Source organism: Phaenicophaeus curvirostris, chromosome 15 (genome assembly GCF_032191515.1).
Source record: "Phaenicophaeus curvirostris isolate KB17595 chromosome 15, BPBGC_Pcur_1.0, whole genome shotgun sequence".
Lineage (NCBI taxonomy): Eukaryota > Metazoa > Chordata > Aves > Cuculiformes > Cuculidae > Phaenicophaeus > Phaenicophaeus curvirostris.
Window position 1 is genome coordinate 1767260 of NC_091406.1, and position 22903 is coordinate 1790162.

At 46.3% G+C, this 22903-nt stretch overlaps 1 protein-coding gene across 2 annotated transcripts; it reads right to left on the bottom strand.

The window, feature by feature from the left end:
* Positions 1-2117: 2117 nt before the first annotated feature.
* KIF3A (kinesin family member 3A) lies at positions 2118-21507 on the bottom strand. 2 transcript variants are annotated; one of them, XM_069869576.1, is made up of 19 exons: positions 21465-21507; positions 20240-20522; positions 18811-18955; positions 18491-18575; positions 17899-18004; positions 17026-17165; positions 15916-16113; positions 15359-15533; positions 14723-14824; positions 13079-13150; positions 11182-11190; positions 9897-10053; positions 8845-9025; positions 8414-8524; positions 7542-7667; positions 6358-6411; positions 6154-6222; positions 5843-5967; positions 2118-5336 (listed from the first exon to the last, which is right to left on the bottom strand). In XM_069869576.1, the coding sequence occupies exons 1-19, from the start codon at positions 21468-21470 to the stop codon at positions 5288-5290; spliced, it is 2193 nt and encodes a 730-aa protein (XP_069725677.1). In that variant the 5' UTR covers positions 21471-21507; the 3' UTR covers positions 2118-5287. The 2 variants fall into 2 exon arrangements, with proteins under 2 accessions (XP_069725677.1, XP_069725676.1); XM_069869575.1 differs by lacking the exons at positions 11182-11190; positions 13079-13150 and having other exon boundaries at positions 2119-5336.
* Positions 21508-22903: the final 1396 nt, after the last annotated feature.

Genomic DNA, 22903 nt, shown 5'->3' on the forward strand with positions numbered 1-22903 from the left:
GTCCTCAGCCTTCAAGCTCCCTGCACATCCAGCTTCTCTCTCAGGACACGTTCCTGCTTTCAGCCAGTCCCCTCCCACCCCACCGCAGAACCAGAGCCCCCAAACACAATCCTAATGGTCTTTCTTTTCCTGTTTCAGGCCCCGTGTCCTGTGGCAGCAGGCAACACTACCTCCCTGAACAACTTTCTAGGGGACTTACGCAGGCTCCTCCAGAAATTAGTAAAGGACTTACAGAGTTCAAAGTGAAAAAACACAGTCTGTTTTTGTTTTTAAACTATAAAGACACTGTATTTTTCAAAGATTATTTATAATAATTTTTTAAATAAAGGTATTTTTGGACTAAATTTGCTGGCATCACATCAGCTCTTTCTCAGCCAGAAACTAGAGTACAAAAGCACATCTGAGAGCTCCAAGCGTGCAGTGCCGGGATGCAGGATCCTGCTGGCAGCATCCAGAAGCCAAAATCAGCTCAGTCCTCTCCTACTATTCCCAGCAGAAATACCCAGAGGGGTTGGGACACAGCCCCAAGGCCAGGTCAGAAGCCACAGGGACCAGGCTGAGGGCAGAGGGAAACAAACCACCGGGCAGGGAAGAAAGAATGTTTTTTTTCCACCCATACTGTGGGAAAGAGCCAAGTTTGTGACAAGGTTGGAAATCAGGGCACAGAGGGGCTGTGCTGACTCCAGAGCCAAGTGGCAACAGGCTCCCAGATAGAACTGAAGGTTTTAAACCAGCAAAGTTAGTTCTAAATTTTGTTACTTTGCCGGTAGTAAGTAGCAAGAAATCCATGGAGCTAGCATTCAAAGTCAGGTTGGACAGGGCTCTGAGCAACCTGATCAAGTTGAAGACAACCCTGCTCCTGCCGGGGGGTTGCACTACGTGACCTTCAAGGTCCTTTCCAACCCAAGCCCTTCTGTGATTCTACACTAACAGATTCCACTGGTATAAGGGTGGTGCTGGCAAGACTTGCCAGAACACAGAATTTGTCCTGCTATGGGGTTAAGGCTTGTACTAACACAACAAAATCAGATCCAAGCAGAGGAAAAAGACCAAGAGAAGCTAGAGCAGAGAAGCCAGGCCACAAACAAGGCCTGTACCTGAAAGCTAAGAACTCAGACGCATACGCTAGACCCCAAAAGGGAGACGGCAGGTCCTCACTCCATAGCCTGGCATAGCCAGGGGTAAAGAGGCTCCAGCAGCAACAGCAGTGAAAGCAGCAACAGGGAGCAGAACTTCACCCCTGAAGTGAGGGCTCCAGCCTGTGACAGAGATGGGCAGCAGTTGAAGTCTTTCTCTGGTAACTGGAGACTGGAGTCTTGCAGGTATTTAGGAGCTCTGCGACTCTGGCACAGCGTGGGAGAGCACTTGGGAAAGTCCCAGGACTGCACGGTGTTTGTTCACGCATCAGCTGAGTCACAGTACTCAGGGCAGCTGCAAAGTTAGCAGACCACAAAAGAATTGTTACCTGCTGCCTGAGCAGGCTGAGATGTTCTCCAGAGGAAGAAATGCACTGCAGACAAACAGTTTATGCAGCAAAGGAAACAGAGCTCAACATTTCCTATTACTACAGGTAAATTCACACCATCTGCACTAACACAGGCTCACCAGGTAGCTCAATGACGCTAAACTCAGAGCAGTGTGAAAAACCCTCTCCCATCAGCTGCACCACCTAAGCAGCACACAACTCCAAGACGAGGCAGAGCACAGACAGCAGGGACTATTCCAGCAGACAAGCGGCTGCTGGTGCAGTGCTCTAGCTCGGCTGGGCTCTCCTCCACCCTGAGGGCAGCTCAGGACAACCCCAGCAGAGGATGGGCCTGAAAAAAGGCATCCTTGGGGCACATCAGGAAGGATGTGGGAACACGCTGGCCCCTTCCCACTGATCTCCTCCAGAGGCTGGCAGAGTGTGCTCTTGTTCTGCCCTCTCTACCTCTTCCACCAGAGCCTGTTGCCCAGTGCCCTGGGGCTGGGCAATGGGGTCCCCATGCATCCCAAACTCACTTCTCCAGTAGGCACCGTGTATCACAAAGCTTCACTAATAATTCCAGCCACCCCTCCAGACCCAGCTCAGTTAGGAAGATGCTCTGTGTGTAAAGTTACTTGAAAAACATGCGCAGAGGTGGGACTAGGAATCAAGAATTTTATTTCATGGTATGAACATGCTCCAGGGACACAATACTGATATATACAGTGTAATGAGTAACACTTAATCATAAAACAAAGAATAATCAGAGATAAACCGTTAGAAAACCAATAAATAGGAAGATAAATTATACAGGCAGATGAGCAGTTTCTCCTATGTACAGGACTGGCGAAGCAGAACTGTTGAGAAAGATGAAAGCTGGACATGTGCAGACAACGTAGTCAGTGAAAGGCACTAAGGACCATTTTCCCCTCCTCTTAAAGGAAGGATCAGGAACAAGTTAAATATGAAATAATTTACACAACATTAAACAACATAAAGCCTCAAAACCCTCAATGTTATGGTCAATGATCTGGAATGAGGGGAATCTCCTGGTAGCAAGCTGCAAAGATGAGCACACACTATGTGTTATGGTAACAAGGCTTTTGATAACTACTGTAACGCATGTACTGACCCAGGATGAGAGTGGCTGTATTAAGCTCTTAAAGAGAACACACAAAACCAAACCTCACCCTCATCAAAACATGTTTTGGACCCGTTAGACGTTCACAGATTGTCCAGGGCTACCAAGGGGGCTCATACAGTAAAACCTGCAAGCCAGGCTCCCTGGCTCAAAAAGAAAGCTCCCAGAACTTCACTACCGCACAGCAGTTAAAAGGTAAAAGCCAAGCTGATAGAACATCATGACTACAATAGCGTTACACTTAAAGTCTACTTGTCAGAGCAGATCATTTGTTTGCCAAGCCCCTGTAACAGGAGGTTAACATCAGTTTATCCAAACTGCCAGTTAAAGGCGTGCAGGCAATTATTTATTATTTCCTCTGTCCCAGGGCTCACTTGAATATGTAGAGTACAATTTTTCCAGCAGCAGGACTGTAACATTAGCTAAATCAAGGCATATGCCTTTAGAATTACATTTTAAATATTTTAAACACACTGTCATGGTTCCCAGTGGGATCTTTCAGCCACTGATGTTTGCCAGGTAGCAGACTTCCCAATAGTGTTTTTGAAAGCACAGTTCAGGAGAAACTCCCTAAAACAGATGGTTCAACAGATCTTAGCACAACAAGACTGAACACAAAGGGAAACACAACAGTTACCCCTGGTTCTCAGAACTAGCACAGGCCAAAATTGCGCACCAATCTCCTTGGGGGAAGCCTAAGCCACACAGCATTTAAGCCATTTCCAGTTGGTCTTGTTTGGCAAGTTGTCCATAACATGAGACAATCCCACTCTAGCCAAGCACACTCAAAGCAACATCAGCTATTCAAGAGCAAAACCAACTACAGCACTTAGATCAGACAAGAATTCTGCATATTTACCTCTGTAAAGACTAGGCTAGAGAAATGAAATGCCAGTATGTGTATGGCATCTTGTATGAACTTAGGTGACACTCCCTCCCCGCCAGGAAGAGGAGGGGGGAAGTTGTTCTGGGTCATGATCCTGAAAAATACCTTTAGAAAACCAGGGAAAAGCTAACCACTCATTTAGAACAGCACTCAATATCTCTCTACAGCAAAACACACCCTTACAAGACCAATTTAGCAATTGCAGATCCCATGACAGACCTGTTAGAGGGCCAAGGTACATTCAGTTAAGCATCACGACAGCAAAAAAGGGCTATCGGCTTCCAGCTACTCTAAGTACTTCACATAAGAACACTCTGGTCATTGCAGATGTGGCTACTAGCAGTAACTCGGGACGCCTAAGGAGCTACCTTGTTCTTTCTGCCAGGACTCTATTTCTCCGACCAGTACTCACAGCTTTTTCAACCTCTAGGTAACATTAAGATCCCACGCAAGTTTTGGCTCACAAGCACCACCCTGGCACAGGAGCTGTTCAGATGCCTGCAGCTGATGGACTCCTGCATGCCTCATAAAGCACACACAGTCCAAAGGAGATGCATCTTCTGTGACACAAAAGCAAAGTATTAAAGTGATATGTGTCTATTAGCAGCATAAACATCAAAGAAAAAAAGCAGCCACCACAAATCAATGGTTATTATCAGAGACCAGAATCTTTCCCCCCACCTGGGAGCACAGCCAGGAACCCGAGGTGATACAGTCTGCACAGGAACATAAACAGCAGCGGCTGTTTCAGGGGATGTCGTCATTCTGGGAAAAGTGGGCAATTTGTGCTTGTTTTAGTACAGGAGAGTCACCCTCAGCTTAGAGCACTGGTCCAGCACCCTTGTAGCCAGGGATGGGGAAATGGAGCCATAATGCCCACAGTCCCAAGGCTGAACCAAGTCCTAGGACTACAGCATCCCCCTTAAATAATCTCTGCTGTTCAGATTACAAAATAATTCACATATATTTAAAAAAAATTCCAGCTCAGAAGCATAAAAAGCAGCCAAAGCAATGCTGCAAGACAGCCTTAGAAGGAAGAAAAGCGATTTCTTTTGCCTCTGCATCAAAGGCCTCGCTCTCCAGCGCCAGCAGATCACAGGCAAACAGAGAAAATAAAAGCACCACTAAGACAAGCTTGTTTTCTGTTGCACTTAAGCAGAGCATGGTCCCTTCCCAGAAGTCTCAGACTTTGCAGTTCACGTGTACCCTACTTAACTACTTTCTTTGTACAGCAAGACAGCAGGTGAAGGGAAAAGGGCTGTGTATTTGATACACAATACGATCAGGTCAATTGCCACAGTGAGGAAGAGTTAAATAAAAGGGTTTGATGCTCTTAATTCAAAGGTTCGCAGCACATTCAAACACAGATCAGTGCAACAGAGGACAATAGTGAAAGCTGCCAGTTATGTGCAAAGCAGGGCATATATCAGATTTACCAGCCTTAATTCTAGGATTTCATCAACCGTTTTGAGCTAACATATCTAGCACTTAAACACACAGCTAGAACCCTTATTTTCTATACATTTCAACAAGGATCACCAACAATAGTATCCCTGCACAACACACTTAACACGTGGAATTTCACAACCATCATACATACCAGTTTAATATTATGTTAATATAACATACAATATACGGGCAACTAAGGAAAAATACATTTTTTTTTAAATAAAGCTCCATACCAGCAAGGCATGGATTTTACAGCCATGTCCAACCGTGCCATCTCTTAAATTCCATGTTCTGGCCAAGTCTTTTACACTCACAGACTTCTACGGCCATTCTGAACAGGTTTCGCCTACTGCAGCAAAGAGTCAATGACAGCTCCTGGCTTTGCCGAACGTTTTCTGTTTGGAGAGCAGAAAGGAAAGAGAAAATAACACCACACGCATATCAGTATGCTGTCTAGGAAAGAGGTACCAGCCACAGCAAGTCAAAACTACACAACGTTATTTTTCCGCAAGCATTTGCCAAAACCAAAACAAAAATAACCAAGAAACCCATGCTGAAATCTTCCCCAGTAGCACATGACTTTCCAGCAATATATGCACTGCCAATGTGTCAGACTTCAAACACAGTAAAATAAAGCTGCAAGCCAGAAGAGGGGAATGCAGCAAAAGAACATCAGAAAAATCCCCAGCCAAGTCTTTCTGGACAAGATTTTACCACAGTAAAGCAATTTCAGCTTGGTGCTGTCACACTTCACACCAGTAAATTTAATACCATGCAAAAATCTTCGGTTTTTTTCTCATTAAGTAAATGTTTGAAGATGTGTGGTTCGTCTGCATACACAAACTTAAGTGTCCCCCTGGGTAAATCCCCTGTTACACACAGATATTCCAAAGTTCCTCACCTTCTACCTGTCTTGGGCCTGGATCTTCCTTTTGAAGTCCTCGGCCTCTCCAGCTTCATCAGAGATTGCCTCAAGCTTTCTTCAGTGTAAGCTAAGTAAACGTGGGAAAGGTCCACTTCAAAGGGCTGAAAAGCACAAAAGAAAAACATCAGAATCATTTTCTACACTGATCAATAGTGCTTTTGTGACACTAAAGACTCATGTTTTCAAATGAAAAAAATAAAATCAGACAGTTTCCCTACAGATACACAGGGGTAGGCACAGAACTCAGACCTATGCAGTTTAATACATGCAGATAAAGAGACACTCACATCTTTTTCCTTTTTATCCAGGACAGGCGTCTGCTTCCTCATGTTGTTTCCTGTATATGCAACACATTTCTTAAAGAAAGAAGGGTCTGTTAGTAAAATCCACTGTGCACAGCTGACTACAGCTTTATCAATTTACTTCTCGGCTCAAACTCCTCAGAAGCTCTGCTAACATTAGGCTGGACATGACCCAGTCTGTGAGCTTACCAGCTGCCACTCTCCAATGTCCTCGTTCCAGTGAACGTAGTTTTCAATCATTTCCTAGAAAGAAACCAGAACAGTAGTCGTTACAGACTCACAATCTACGCTCCAGACGTATCTTCCAGAACACACATCCCTAAACGCACAGACAAGCTGCTTAAGAACAGCCTTGACCATTCCAAGTTGTTTGTATCAGGACAGCCATACCATGTTCACCCACACCTATTTACACTCTGAAAACTACAGAATAGAAGAATATGACTCCGGAATAGTAAGCACGGAGTTCCCACTAAAGCAGAGTTTTCTCATTATGCCAGAGCCATTGGGACAGTAATAAACACTATATGGGAAAAAATGAAAGATTAAGAGAAATAGCTTTGATGGTTCCTACTAAATAGCATGAACCATTTTTGAGCTCATCATGAATTTTCTGAACACTGGAGGTCACAAAGAAGAGAAATGAAGGATTCCAAGTTCAGTCTTATTACTTTGTATTAATCCCAGAGAGTGGCATGCACAACTTGAAACACAGCAGAGAAAACAAGTTTTGGACAGACCCAGAGCACAGGCACACAGAGAATATACAACTTAAAATAAAATCACATTCATCGTGTATTTAAACCATTACGAAAATATGGTGCAAGAGAACCAAGATCAGTTAACCCCTTTGCTTACAGCCCCCAACACGCTGTACGCTGCTTGCCTAGAACAGATCCCACAGCCATGGAAGTGAAGCCAAAGTGATCAAAACCCCTGAGAAACACAACAAAGCTATTCTGCATTCATTCATGCTGGGTTTGGAGCCAAATATAACCACTAACTCTGATCATCTTCCAACTGAAGTTCAAGCCAAAGCCCACCAGGTTACAAGAGGGACTTAACAAAAACCATCTTTCCCTACAGTAACATCATTGGTTGTAACAACCCAGATAATGCACAGACATTCAAAGGCAGCCAAATTTGCACAGCATTCAAATGCTCCTGCTCAGCTGAGCACAGCAAACGAAGGCTCACAGCAGTTCCCACCAATTCATCTGTGCTGCAGCTCAGTAGACAAGCGTCAATCGATTTGTTGTCAATACCTCACGAAGAGAAAAGCAGCCAACTCATTCCATTTGTTGGACAGAAAAGCTGGAGAGCTCAGTACACAGTGCAATGCTATATCCCAAGCTTTATTTCTCTGGCTTTACCTGGTAGTCCTGAGGAATGAAGTTGTCTATGATAAGCATCTGGAGACGAAGTTCCCTGCTCAGCTGCCGAATATTCTCTAGCAATCCTTCAATCTCTCTCTGATGCTCTTGTTGCAGATCTGCCATCTGAAGACAAACCAGGCATTTGAGAGCCATCAGAGCTAGCTTAAGACATGGTAACAGACTAAAAGAGAGCAGCCTTCCACCTATATGAGATGTTTATGAAACGAAAACAAACTCCGGTTACAAGTACTAGAATATTTACTCTCTGAAGAATAAACCCTCTGAAACATTCCAGCGCAGAGACAGCTGAAAATAGCATTAAGTTCTCAGTTTCATAAAAGTGAAACTGGCCTTCTGCCAATCCAAGCTCTGCACCAACTAAAGGCTGATGAAGAACATGCAGACCAGTTATACCCCTGGCAAGATTTCAAGGAAAACCTTCGATCCCAAAGACAAAATGCACTTTTTATGAAACAGGAACTTCATATGCCAACCAAAGGACACATCAACCTAGTGTGACTGAGCAAGAGATAAGAAGGGCAATGGGCAGAAGGGACACACAGCTAAAAGCAGAAGGGGACTGGGCTGCCTAACTTATTTTGTTTCAGAAATAAATAGTGCTTGAAGCTCTGAATATCTCAGGGTCTCACACATATCCCCTCACAGCCTGGCTTGGTGAAAAGCTCTACCACATGCCACAGTGAAGCTCCAAAAGATTTAATTGGATCTTTTTTTTATTTACATGAGCCAAATGGACAGCACAGAAACATTTCTAACTACATGGCAGTGCTTCCAGTGTTAAACCTGATGGCTTACCCTCCCTAGCTGTAGTCCCTTCACATCACAGGCTGAGGGCTTCAGACACTAACCTCCGATTTTGCAGCCATGAGCATAGTCCAAACTTTCTTCAGCTTTTTGGTTTTCCCCTGTGCTTCTTCCTGGAGGCTGGTGTACTTCTCCTCAATGTCCAAGCGCTCTTGCTGTGTGCAACATTTAGCACAGACACCCACACATTAACACAATCAAAGAAACTATCTGCAATAGTACGAACAAGAGGAGAAACTACTCAGACAAAACAAGGCATTTGATGAGGGCACGGAGACCTGGCTTAGCCAGGCTGGCTCAGACCCACTGATCGCAATGCCCTAGGGGCAAGCACTGCTAACACAAGGCCTCCAAAGTGGTGAGCTTCTGCTACGCTTTAGAGTAGAGCCACAGCTCATCCACATGTGCAGTGCCAAGGCACACAGCATTGTGTCCTGCCAGCACTGTCTCCAGATAGCTACAGCTTATATCCCACCTCTTTCTCCTCAAGCTCCTTGCGAAGCTGTTCTGCTCTCTTCCTTCGTTCTTCCAGTTCCATATTTGATTCTTCTAAAAGCTTCTCTTGCTCCTCTGCTTTGGCCAGCAAGTCCACTCCTCCCACAATCACCTTCTTCTCCAGTGCAGACAGTTTCTCCAGGAGGGACTGGTGCTCTTGTCTAGAGACAGGTAAATGAAAGACTTTCCATCCTACAGTGTTCACAAGGCAGCAGGTCCAGCTCAGTTTTACAGCCCAGACAGCATTCATAGGGCTGGAAAAACTCGTCTTGCTGCTGAGGGTTTATGTGTGGGTGAGGCAGTGTAAGTGAGTGCAGGGAATTCCCTCAACCCCAGCTCCCATTGCTTTCTCGCAAACAAAACCAGGTCAGAGAAGTCTCTCTCCTGCAAGTCTGCGCTGAGGGCCTCTAAAGCACCAGCGGTATTACCAGACTACTCAAGGCACCATCTCCCTGAGGGCCCTGCCAGCACAGCAATGCCCAGAGGCAACTGCAGAAATGGAAGGGAAGCAAACTGAGATCAAGGCAGGGCAGCTGAGATGCAAACCAGGAACAGTGGCTGCTGCTGGAGCCGCCTGTGACAGCAGGACTGTCCTACCTGCACGGCACAGCGTGACCTCAGCTGAAAAGCTGTTTTTCAGCTGAGAACCCTGCATCCAAAACAACACATTCCTGACAACGTGCTGCAGGAAGCCTGGCCTGCTATGCCAGCTGACCAAGCAGCACAGCAGTTCTGCTCCTCCTTACTGGTCTCCAAGATTTGGAGGTTCCGTTTCTGTTTCTAGGCTATCTTGCACAACTAGTTAAAGTTAAGAGAAGAAAAGTATCAACAGGAATAGTTTGTATTTTTCATCTCTCTAAGCTCTGAAACAGAATAAATGTCTCTCGCTTTGATAACAGCAAGAGCTGCTGTTCGGTTTATACCAAGTTTGAGAGGCACCTCACCATGCACCTCCAGATATCCATTACAGAGTTGTAGATTAAGAAAGGAAGAACCCACATGACCACAAACTGCTCAGAGCAGGGTACTCACTGAGCTTTAAGCAAGTCTTTTTCTCTCCTCTCCAGTTCAGCTCTGGCTTTATTTCTTTCTTCTTCTTCCATATCAAGCTTAGTTTCAAGAGCTTTTCTCTCCTCTTCAATCTTTGCCTGCATCTCTACCATCTTATCAGGGGAAACTTTCTTTTTGCCTTTGTAAGAGGTGGGGAAAACAACTTAGTTCACAGAAAAATAAGACAGCCTCTGTATCACAGCATTTCTTCCAAGTTCAGATTCAGCATTTGCATTTAAGAAAAATTAAGTTTAATCAGATGTCAGCTCAAAGCTGGGAGCAACTCAGGCTTTCAAATCCCACTTTAACATTGATCAGTTGTCACTAGTTCCTACAGAGAAGGAATGCTATATATCTAACACTAACAAAATGCCCCCAAATTAGAGAATACAAAGAATGCTGGAGAAGGAACACTGCCTAAAGACAAGTCTGAGCGGAAGCTCAGATGTTCTGACTCTGTAGATCAGGCCAAATGAAGGAAAACAGAAGAGTACCTTGACCCTCGGCTATAAGAGCTATGCTACTAAGAGCTGCATACCCAATTTTCAGACTAGCATCCCTACCACAGCTCTTGTCCTTTGTCCTCTGTGGGGGTTACCTACTGCAAAGTCAGCATGTAGGTATTTTAAGAACACACTACTAAGAAAATAGAGGTTAGGGAAATTCAGAACAGCAACTCAATAAACTTTTTGCTGGTATTTGATCTATGTAACAGTGACTACCCACAGATCTGAAACTACTGAGGTTGGCTGCGACTTATCAACTGTGTATTTACAACATAACTACAGCAAACCAGGTACATTTCATAGAGGGCTACAAAGGAAGTGGCCAGAGCAACTCATTGAACCCATCAGCCTGACAGGCTGGTATCAAACACCTGTGATTTTGAAACAGAGTGCGAGGCTGCTGCTCTTGGAAGTCACAACTGTAAATGTATTTGTTCATGCACACAAGAGACAGTTTTGTGTAAAAGTAAGGACTCCAGCACTACAGCAAACAAGGTCTTAGTTTCCATCTGCTAAACTTTGGAATCAGATAGTAAGCAGTTATTTCTGGATTTGTGGTGGAAAAATCTTTGAGTAAGAAGCTTTCTGAAAGTACTATACAGAGCTCATCATAAAGAGGTAAGTCAGATAAAGGCTACTTACTGTTATTATGCAGCCTTGTATATTCTCAGTTTAGGAGAAAAAGGTGAACTAAACCAAGCTAAACCCTTTCACAAGCTCTGCAGCTGTATAATAAGGAGCTGGAATTCAATTACACCAACCTGCTTGATCTTGCATTAAGAGGAAGCAGAAAGCAAATCGCAGAGAGGCATCATTTGCATAAAAAAAGGAGGAAAGAAAATATATTATTGCTTGGATCATTTTGAACAAAGACCATCAGCATTAGAACAAACATTTTTACACACGTTTCTAGAGCAGAAAACACAGGATAATCATCACTAGAACTCCACTAGAGTAAACACTAATGCATCATGACTTTATGCTAAAGCAGAGAAAGTTTCTGTACTTCAGGGGGCTTTGCATATACAGGATAATGGTCAGCTCACTTTGCATTCCTCTGCCCATCCAATGCAACACAGAATCGAAATGTACCATTGTGAGCCTGCCGCAAAGATCATGCCTAAGAAACCATTAAAGAGGGTAGATGTCTTCTTAAAAAAAGAGACTCAATGTTTCCCCCCCCAAGTTGAGGTAGCCAATTCTGTTACATTGCCTGTAAAATATTAACACACAGAAGACCCATTCTTAGCTTGAACCAAGTTTCCCATCCAATTCTTTGCAAGATACATGACAGTTGCACACAGGGAGTCTCAGCACAGGATCTCTCCGTTTCATTACACAGGGCGTTAGTAGGTTAATCTGCAGTAACTGGTGCTTCCATAGAGGTACGTAGCCAGAGACGGTTATTCAAGCAAGAGCAGCAAAAAAAGACAGGACAGGAAAGGGATCATGAAAGACACAACATGCAAAAGGGGAACGCTTGAGGACAGTTAATATCCCAAACCACACACAGCCATGCTTTTCCTCACCACCAAAAACCCAGAGCAACTTCAACAGAGCTGTCTCCAAGCTTGCAGGAGATGGACTCGTCCACCAGCTGCCACAGCAGCAGTTTGCTATTAACTGTCCTCATCCAAATGAAACACTTGGGTTTCAAGCAAGCTTTGAAAGAGCAAGTTTGAAGCAAGCAGGTTCCCAGCCTACTGTCATATGACCCACCAAAGGTCTCCCTTGGGTTATGATCTTTCTTAACCTACTATATAGTGGCAAGCATCAACCGGGACAAACAGAACCAATATAAATGTGATGGAACTGTATAGAACAGTGATACTTTTTCCAGACACCCTCCACACAGGGAGGAGAGTGGACTACATCTATGCAGGATGACCACAACAATGGTGAAGTCCCTACAACCCAAGTCTTGAGATGCAACTTATTTCTTCAGTTATCACTACTTGGCCATAGGGTTTTTATAGGCACAGAGCCCTCTTTTGCCAGGAGCAGACCAGACTTCCCTCACTGCTAGACCAAAACCTAGAGCCCTCGTTCCTTTCAACTAAGTCTCAGAGTGATCAAGAACTTAACGTCCTGGGGCAGTTAAAAAAACCCAAAAACAATCACTAGGATTTTCTTATTTTAAGTATTGCCAAAATAAAGCCAATTGATCAAGCATTATGATGTTTTCTTTGCAGGTATCAACCTCTGTGGTTTGACTGTTGACTGCTCCATTCATGTTCTCCAAACCTAATTCTGAGGCCAGAACAATTTTACCTGTCTACCCGTTCTTTTTTTGAACTCACGCTGTAGCAAATCCCATAAAACAAGGTAGTTCAGACTTTTCCCTGATATTTCAGGGGGGGCATTTAACACAGAATTTGCAAAGTGGGGTTTTTTTTAACCTTTTATTTCTCAATTGTCTTAAATCTTGTTCAAGCAGCATAAGTTGCTTCCTGTTCTTTCACACATTTGGCCAACAATGTGCACATTGAACGACTGTTTCAAGCATGGAAGCAGCAAAGGAAAGGCATGCTTTAGCAGCGTTAAGAGTTCAGGTTTTTCTTTCCAAAAGACACAGCGGGGAAGAGTGCAGCATTGCGAAATGGAGTGTGCAGATTATGGAAAGGCCAAAGCTTAAAGGACTTAAGAGCTCCCACTCACTAGTGAAGGACTTATCCAGAGGTTTCTCTATGACAGAGCATGTGGAGTCTGAACTACTGCTGCTGCTACTGCCTGGAAAACAGAAATGCGTCCCACAGGAAAACCCAGAGACGAAGAAACATGCAGACGGGAAGTTAGTTCTAAAGGAAAGAAACCCAGAAGGGCCAGCAACCCAGTTCAAAAAGGCACAAGTTCCCATTAGGAAACACTTGCTAGGACCCCTCCCAGACTCAGCTTGCAAAGCCACCATGTCCCAGCACAAAATAGCATGCTCAGAAAGACACTTCAGTTAAAACCCATCTGAACCAGCCTACAGCTTAGAACATGCCATGGCAGCTTCCATTTCAAGCAACAACAGCACAGAAAACCAGATCGTAGTGGAGAAGGCTGTGGGTATCTGCAGTAGCAGAGGATTCAGTGACCCGGAGCTGTTTCCAGTCTCACGTACAGGGCAAGGTGCACTTTTCCCTCCAGAAGCTTACACAGCGACAGTTACTGTGCATCCTTGCTGATGCTCCTTGCTGAGGGAGCTTAACTGCACAGGCTTGTCTGGAAGTTAAGTCAGTTATCTGCCCTCTGCTCCTTTCAAGTGGCATTTTGAAGATGGTCTCCTCTTGGGAGGAGATCTGGACAGGACTTGCTTCCTGAAGGAGACAGTGGTCAACCTTTTTGCTTCTAGAAATTACCAAAAGGTGAAAAATGAAGTAGAAGGTATTACAGCTATCAAAGTCATGACAAAGGCCATTTATAACTCTGCTTGGACAGTTACCAAAATAAAGAGGGTGCATCTAAAGCAAGAATGCTTTAACGGGAATTTTTAAACAAACGTGGCTGCTTCAGGACAGGAAAGCAGTTTGAACGTCAAAATTAGTATAGTAAAGCAGCTGGAAGCTGAGGTGTAGCATTGGGCTTAATTTCTCTACTCCCCATGATGAAACATCAGAGGTTCTAGGTGCGAAGTAAGCTTCTTAGACACTACAGCATCCCATGATACAGCGACCTGCAGTTCTAGGTTCAGCAACACCCCTTGGGGTTTAGGTGTTATGCAGTAGCTTAACACTGGTGTAGGACAAGGCAAACTTCACCATGGGATTTCCAGAGTGCTCCCAAACAAGGGATGTACAGCTCCCATTCAACTTTTCAGCTAGCATAAAGACATCCAAACGTCAAGTTTTGCCTCTATCAGCATAAAATAGGACACCAGAAGAGCCCATTACTGAACATCCATTAGACAGATGAATCCTTTGCCTAAGCCACAGCCAAAATCCCCCTCCAACCATTCCCATGGTTATAAAAACTGCATCTGCCTATCGCTGATCTTTGGTGCCTCAACCAGCAGGGGAAGTTCCGCAACACCCGTGACAAGCCATACACAGCCACCTTGCGGCAACCCAGGAGCCACCACAAAAGAGGATGTTACCACAAGCACAACTACCCAAGTGGAAGCAGATACTACACAGGTTCAGAGCTGTCCATCCACAGAGACGGCAAATAGCTTCGTTTCTAGGAGAGGCATGATAATTGCAGCGGCAGTAGGGCAGCTCTACAACTCCATTTTTCCCCGCCTGGCTTTGGCTACAGTTACTGACACCAGCTGTTGGATAAGAGGAGATAGGTGGTGCTGACAGGAGTCTACTGCCTTACCCCGCCGCTTCTTCCGTTTCTCTCCATCCTCTCCGATCTCCCCATCATCATCTTCATCCTCCTCTTCAGAATCACTGGTCTCAGAACCAGATATCTCTTCCCCTAAAACAGAAGGGTGTCCTTTTTAATATGCTTGCCTTCACCTCACATCAGCCTGTTACTGTGACAGCAGCATTTGTCCAAACCCAGCAGTGTCTGACATCAGTTCATGAGCACCTGCAGAAGCCAGGAACTGTTGAGCAGACAGCTTGCCACAGTTGAGCAAACTCAAGGAAAATTGGGATAAGCAATTTAGTGTTGCAAAGTCAGCACAAGTGGATACGAAGTTCCCCTAGCAGGACCTCCCTGTACCTTCTCTTCCATCTCAGATGGAAAACAGTCAGATGAACAAAGTTCACAGAGGCTTCCTACTTAATCAGACACATGCAAACACAAGGTTAGATGGTTGTTAATTGTGACTGGGCAGCCTGGTCTCACCAGACCCTGCTCCTGGAACAGAGCAGGGCAAACTGGACTGATACACCAACTGCACCAGCTGCTGAACCCCTGGCATACATCCAAACAGCAAATAACACCTGTGATCCAACAGAAGAAGCCCTGCACAGAGAGAAATGCCTGGAGGAAGGGGAATCTCACCTTCTTCCAGTTTTCTCTTAAGCTCTTCAATCTCTTTTTGAAACTGGCGGAGCAAAGCGTCCTTGGGATCTTCATTAATCCGGGCCTTGTTCTTTATGTTCTTGGCTCGGTTGGCATACCTCAGAGTGCTGATGGTCTCATCATAGTTGTAGTCTGCTGGTCCAATGTTTGCACACTGTGACACACAGACAGTTACTGGAGGACAAGTCATCACAGCTCAGAACAGAGAATTTCACAGGGATCCCCAACCACGTCAGTCTCACACCGCTACTCATGCCCAACCTTTCCTGCTGCTTCTACATCAAAGCTGCTTTTGGCTGCCAAAGCACAGATTCTATTTGATCTTCTGAACACGTGCACATTTGCACTGTGTTTAGAACCTCATCTGTATGAAGGCAAAGAGAAAAGATAGAAAAAAGCCACATAAAAAGTTGAGCCACAAACAGCTCTGAAGTGAAGAGGTAAATGCCGGGCTGTTCTCATGGCGAAGTCACTAGGCTATCCCTGTAAAAACACAGCTCGGTTGCTGGCACTGCCAAGGGCATCTCTCAGCTTACCATCATGGTTTTGGAGTTGCCCCCCAGAGAATCCTGAAGAAGCCGTGTCAGCTTGGAGTTACGGTAGGGCACATGGGTGCTCTTGCCATCCACCAGCGCAGAGATGACATTCCCCAATGTGGAAAGAGAGAGGTTGATCTTAGTTGCTTCCTTCAGTCGCTGCCCCGTGGCTCCAGTTTTCGCCTGTCTTTCAGAGCCCTGGAAAGGGAACAGGAAGCAGAAGTTCCAGATCCTCCAATGCATCTCCCTCCTCCAAATAGGATCAACTACACCTGAAGTTCTGCCTGCAGCCATGTCACTAACACCTCATCCATAATCAAAGAACCTGGCTAAGTACTTTGGACACCCTTGAAGAGACAAGTCCAACAGCACTGAACTGAGGCTTTCAGCGCTACAAATTCTGGATTGCACAAAGTAATGCAGCCAGGAAAACAGAGATTTTTGTCCTCAAGACCAGAAATGTTATGAAAAGCAAGTCAGCAGTTATGAGGCATCTCAGCTGGAGCTCCTAAGCACCATCTCCAGCCTTTCCTATCAGCAGATCAAGGTAGAAAAGTAAAACAGAGATTATTTTAAAGAGTTTCACAGAGTAACCTAAATGTACATAACACACATAGTTAATATACAGACATTGTAAGCCTTTACTTTCCTCTTTTCTGTGTCTTCCGCAAGGGAAGATACTCCACAGTAAAGTCTGGGCTAAAGGCACATTTTATCAGCACAATTACACAGATTCAAAGCAAGTGACAGAGGAGGGGAATCTGCAAGTGCTTAATTACAGGGTCACAAACCTCTGAAAAAACCTCAATGTTGCAAAGACTCGGTTCTGCTGTCCCGAGAGTTCTTTCTAATGTAGTTTACCCATTCAGCAATTAATTTAGAGAAGACCCATTTTGCTGAGATAGGCTCCAGCTACACTAAAGGTTCTCACTGGTACACTTTGGATTTAAGGCCCCAAGCGAATACTTCACAGAAGTCAAGTCAACCAGAAGTCAGGCACTAGACATGAGCGAGGGGACACGCCCTAGACTGTGCCCGTGCCCTCAGCAGTGCACACATGAGCAGTGATGTCTACCACGCGTTACGGCAAACCCAGCTGGTCCTACTTACAGCAAGATCGACAAGGTGAAGCTTGCCCATGCGTACATGCATGTTTCCATCAACCCCCTTTTCACTGCACTCAATAGTGATAGTGAAGATGGCATGCGATCGGGAACTGTGCTCGTTCATGTTTGTGGCACCAACAGAACCTTTCAACAGAGAGAAAAAGCAACATATTTTTCAGAAAAAATCAAATGCTCCGGTAATGTTCTTCCTGCTCCTAAAGGAGACTTGTCCTCGCCTCTTTACCCAATCCTGTTTTTCAGAAGAGGGATGCTCAGGCTCAAACTGTATTCTTGGGCACAGAAGTCGCAGCACATCTCCCACCTCGGCCAGCAGAAGTGTCACAGCCTGCTGTAGCTCTGAGCCAACCAGACTCACACCTCGACAGCAGCAGTAGTCCTCATCTGTTTCCTTAAGGCTACAAAGATCAGTAGCCTAAACGCATTCACAGCTGATCCCTGAAAACAGCTGTATTTTTTAGAATCAGTAACACAGCAATCCATGCTCTGAGCAACAGCAGTCAGAACTTTAGGTCATAAAAAACCCTGAGCTTAAGAAAAAGCATAAGCCACCTCCCACTCGCAGCAGAACACAGGGCGAGTTGTTCACCCTGATCGGAACTGAAGAGGGAAAAGAACAAAGGCACACTAGCGGTTCTGACAACACTGACTGCCCTCACTGTATCCCCGCCTTCCCCGTTTCCCACACTGGCACTGTCTTCTTCATCTGCCCCTGCACAAAAGGGGGTTGGGTGGAGACATATTTTCTGCTCAGCTGAACAACCTTTCCAGCATTAGGACTGGGATCTCTTACCACGGTCTCACCCTCAGACCCCTGTTCTGTCTGAGCTACAAACCTGCTCACAGCACAGCTACGTACGGTTCTTGTGGCCCAGAGTCATAATTCTGTCCATGTCATCTGCATTGTTTACGACATACGCCGAAAGGTCTTTGATATAAACGCCCACATCAGGTCTCTCTTTAACCTAAGAGAGAAACAGTTCAGATGGAGCACCCGTAGGAGATCCCCAATAGTAATTTCCAGTGGTACTACAATAGTGCAAGGATTTACTCCTCCAGGTTCTGGCTTGCACACAAAACATCCACTCCAAATCAGAGCAGCTAAGGAATAAAGACTGATGCAGGACAATATCCCACTGTGTCCCCTGGGGGCAAACAGTGACTTCAAATCTCAGTCTCCATTTCCTAGAAAGACTGCGAGAGGCCTGTGGGGTAGAACTGCAGGCACAAAACTGACTCGGAAGAACGGCCAGTTTCTCTCTACACAGCTGACCAAGCGGAAAAGACTCGGAGACATCAGTCGCAACATCCAGCTACTGCATCTTAAAGAAAATAGCACACGTGCTGAGAAGCCCAGCCTCCCACTTCCCTTCAAGGGCTTTTCTGGTCTTTAGACGATACTATTGCTTACCGAGTCAAAACAAACATCACATTCAGAACGGCAGGCTTACCTCCAATCTCTGTGTCTGGTCTTTTCCCAGCAGGTCCCGCACTTCTTCGTTGTAAATTTCCAGGTAGGAGACACGAACTAAGAACCTGAAAAAAACAGTTGGGCAGCTTTCTTAGCAAGACGTTGGCTGAAGTCCAACAAACACAGAGTGCAAAGAAAATGCAGTGATATACCAACACAAACCTGCTACCCCATCAAGAACTGCCCAAGCAGGAGTCTGTAAGCTACGCCCAGAGGCAGTGCTTAAGTTGCCACCATCAAAGTCAGGTCCCTACTACAGATGGACACACAAAAGACAAGCAGTGAAGAGGAGCCGTTTACCTTGTATCCCCTTCTGCCTTGGCAATGTGACCAAATATATGGGCAAAGGAATTGGGAATGATGCCTCTAAGCTCAGGAACTGCTCGGACCCCTTCCATGGTGAAAGTTTTGCCTGTTCCAGTCTGCCCATAAGCAAAAATAGTACCTGAAGAATAAGAAGAGATATCAACAAACTCTCATTGCCAACCACAGTTTTACTGCATCCCTTCTTAGGCTGATAGCACTAAACACCTCTATTTTTATGAAGCTGAAGCCTTCCACCCACTTCAGCAGACACTGTACAAAGCTCAGAGCAACAGAAGTGCAGGACAACCACAGCAAGCAGGGCTGAGCCTCTCATTTTTATCCAACCCACAAGACACCAAGGAAAAAACCAGCTGGTTTTAACTGTGCAGAATGATTGAAGTATGGAGTGCCAGTACACTTAGGTCTTGCACATAAATAATTACAGCAAGCTCAATTAATAACACAGTCAATTAGAGGAAGATGATTATATACCAACTGCAAAAACAACTATTGCTAGAGCTCTACATCACAACAGAAACAGCGTGAGGCTTCTAGAACACAGGCCCCAGCACAAGCCCAGTTCAGAATCTGCAGATGCAACTACAGTCCAGGATCTCCGAGATCCCAGACTCTGGCAGTCCAGAAATACACTGGTTCTTAAGTTTAGCCCAGCACTGCTGAAAACTCTAGCTTTCACTGCCAAGCCACTGACATTACACTTTGGAAAAGCTGAATTTTAACAAGCTGAAATGGGGGTGTGTTAGCACAAAAGCTTATCAGGCAATTTACAAACCTTTAAAACCTCTAATCTGTTGGTGTTCAGAGCACACTGTTATGGAAAGCAGCAATTTGCTTCCTTACCAGCATCTGCTTTCCCTTATGGAATACATTTACATGCATAACACACGAATCACAATCATACTCTTCCCAGCTCTAGTAAGCAATGGATTATCTGTGGGGTAGGGCAGATGTGTTTAAGTAGTCATCTTAGTGTAAAACAGCAAAGTTTAGAGGAAAAAAATGCAGCTGTTATGTCCACAAGTTTGGTATGCATACCTAGTTACTGCAGGACCGTGGCAGCTGCCTGGGTCCTGAAATTATACAGTGAAGACGTGCTGAGAATTCTCATAATGAGCATATATCTTTTGCAAAGAGAAGATAAAGAATAAAATCACAGAGGTAAAGGACTTCAGCTGAGTCTTGTTCGTCACCAATCTCCCACTGTTATCGATCACAGCAGGTACAACCACTGAGCACTCAGAACAGCAAGTACATTCAGGCTGTTTGAAGCTAAAGGCCACAACAGAAACAACACAGGGCTACCGCCCTCTGAAGGTGAAATGCCTTTAAATAAGATCACGAGGAACTCTTAACAACGCACAGAATAGGAAATAGGATCCTTGACTGAAAGCAAGGGACTCACCATTGTATCCTTCTAGGACAGAGTCAATAATAGGTCTTGCAGTTAAATTATAGACATCCAGCTGCTTGCTCTCTGGTCCAAACACCGTGTCAAACGTAAACGTCTTGGGAGGCTCATTGGATGAGTCTGTTTTATGAACAGTTATAGTTCCTCTCATTTCATCTACAGTGACTGCCATTTTGTAGCCCGTAGCTTTCTCTCGTTCATTAAGGGGCCGACATCGAACAACAACCTTGACATTATCACAGCTCTCTGGCTTGTCCAGCTTCTCAGGCTTGTTGATCTGTAATTATTAAAAGAGCAGGAAAAAATACATAGGCTGTAATGCTACTGTTAACACCCTGCGTGCTTAGGTACAAACGCCGTTGACTCAACTCAAGCAGATGCATACATCTCCACACAATGATGACCTTGGGGACTTAAAACCAGAACTGGTTTATAATTAAAGCTGAGACAGCAACGCACGCTTACTCAGTCAGTGCAAGCTTCTTCTGTTTGCTGAAGTGGAAACTGAGTAAAACCTGAGAATTTCAAATTTAATGAAATGTAATTCCTCCAAGACACAATTTCACGGTTGCAGTTTGCTGGAAGCGGGTGCAGCCGTGCTGTTCTTTTATGCAAACACTGACCTCGCTCTCTCACAACTCTCAACCCTCACAGATGACATCAGCAGATCCCAGCGAGCAGTGGCGAGAGGAGTCCATTTCAGTTACAAGCATCAGTCTACTCGGAGATTTTTAACCATTTAGAAAGCTCAAATCATAGAATCATGGGATTAATCATTTTGAGAACTCAAATCACAGAATCATGGAATGGTTTGGGTAGGAAGGGACCTTAAAGACCGTCTAATTCCAACAACCCTGCCATGGGCAGGGACACCTCCCACTGGATCAGGGGCTCCAAGCCCCATCCAGCCTGGCCTTGAACACCCCCAGGGATGGGGCAGCCACCCCTGCTCTGGGCAGCCTGGGCCAGGGCCTCCCTGCCCTCACAGCAAAACATTTCTCCCTCAGACCTCACCTCAATCTCCCCTCTTTCAGCTGAAAGCCGCTCCCCCTCTCCCTGTCCCTGCCCTCCCTGATCCAGAGCCCCTCCCCAGCTTTCCGGGCGCCCCTTTCCGCACTGGAAGCTGCTCTGAGGTCTCCTCAGAACCTTCTCTCTGCTCTATTAGAGAACCCCCCGCCCCTTTCCTTTCAGCCCCGCAGCCCCCCCGGGCCCCGCTCACCGGCATGGCGGCCCCGCGCTCCGCGCCCGCCGGGGGCCCCGCCGAACAAAGCCCGCACGGCGCCTGCGCCGCCCCGCCCCCCGCCCCGAGCAGCCAATGGGGAGAGAGGGAGGGCGGGGCCTCGGCCCCTCCCTGCGCTGCCATTGGCGCGACGCCGGCGGCCGAGGGGAAGGGGGCGGGCGGGGGCGTTGCCATGGGAACGGCGCGGGGCATTGCGGCGCGCCTTGGCGACGCCCGTGGTGGGGGGGAGGGACGGACGTGAGGGCTGAGAGGGGCTGGCAGGGCTGTGAGAGGCTGACAACGCTCCTGACGGGGCTGACAGGGCTCCCAGGGAGCTGATGGGGCTCTGAGAGGTCTGACAGGGCTGTGAGAGGGCTGCCAGGGCTCCCAGGGAGCTGATTGGGCCCTGAGAGGTCTGACAGGGGGCTGACGAGGCTCTGAGGGGCTGCCAGGGCTCTAAGTGGTCTGACAGGGCTGTGAGGGGGCTGACGGGGCTGCAGCCCCAGCCCGTTTCCCCACAGACAGAAATTCAGTCTCCTTCTTTTCCCAATCCCTGATCTACTTCTCGCTGCACTCCTTCTGTTGGCAGGTCAGCAGGTGTTGTTCCCATCCCACTCCTCGCCACGCTGCCTTTGCTTTGGACACCAAGGCCTGGATCCCAGAGCAAGGCCAGGAATAACCAGCGGGAAGCACTGAGACAGAAACCAACCAAGGGCTGGAACGCGTACAGGATTGATCTGGGGCTTCCAGAAGTGTTTCTGATCTCATCCACCAAACTCCCCAGTGTCTCACAGGGCCAGGAACACGCTGGTAATGACAGGACAGGACTGTTCCCTCACCCCCAGCTGAGCATCATCAGGTGAGTCTGGAAGCTGGAGGACAGGGTGTTTGGCAAACAGAGCTGCTTTGCTGCTTACATATTGCTACAGTCTTGCCCAGAGCAGTGCTGTATGCAAACATTTGTAGCCCGAGAGTAATTTAGAACAGAAATGTATAACCCAAAGGGCTGGTGAGAGAACAGGGAGCTGTGTGTGGGCAGACAAAGCTGAGGAACAAGGAAAGGTGTGACAAAACATTGGAATGAGCTCCCCACAGAAAACGCTGGGGGCAAAATGCAAAAGGAACCTGGAGTGAAGGAACCTGGAGGAGAGCAGTAGCGAGAGGTGGAGGCAAACATGGGGTAAAACACATGCAGGCAGAGGGGCCCAGCCCTTGAGGAACAGGAGTGCGTAACGCTCCATAGAACATGAGGGTCCTTTCCAGTGTCTGGAAGGAAAGCAGCTCTGGGCAGGTGGATGCAGTAGAAGGGTAGTTTGGACCATGCCAAAGAGAAGGGGCAGTGCCTTTGTGGAGGCAATGATGGGTGCCAGGAATGGGGATAGGGCTGGGTTTGGAGGTTCTGCTGCAGGTTACTGTGTTTTTCGCCATGGCAGGACTTC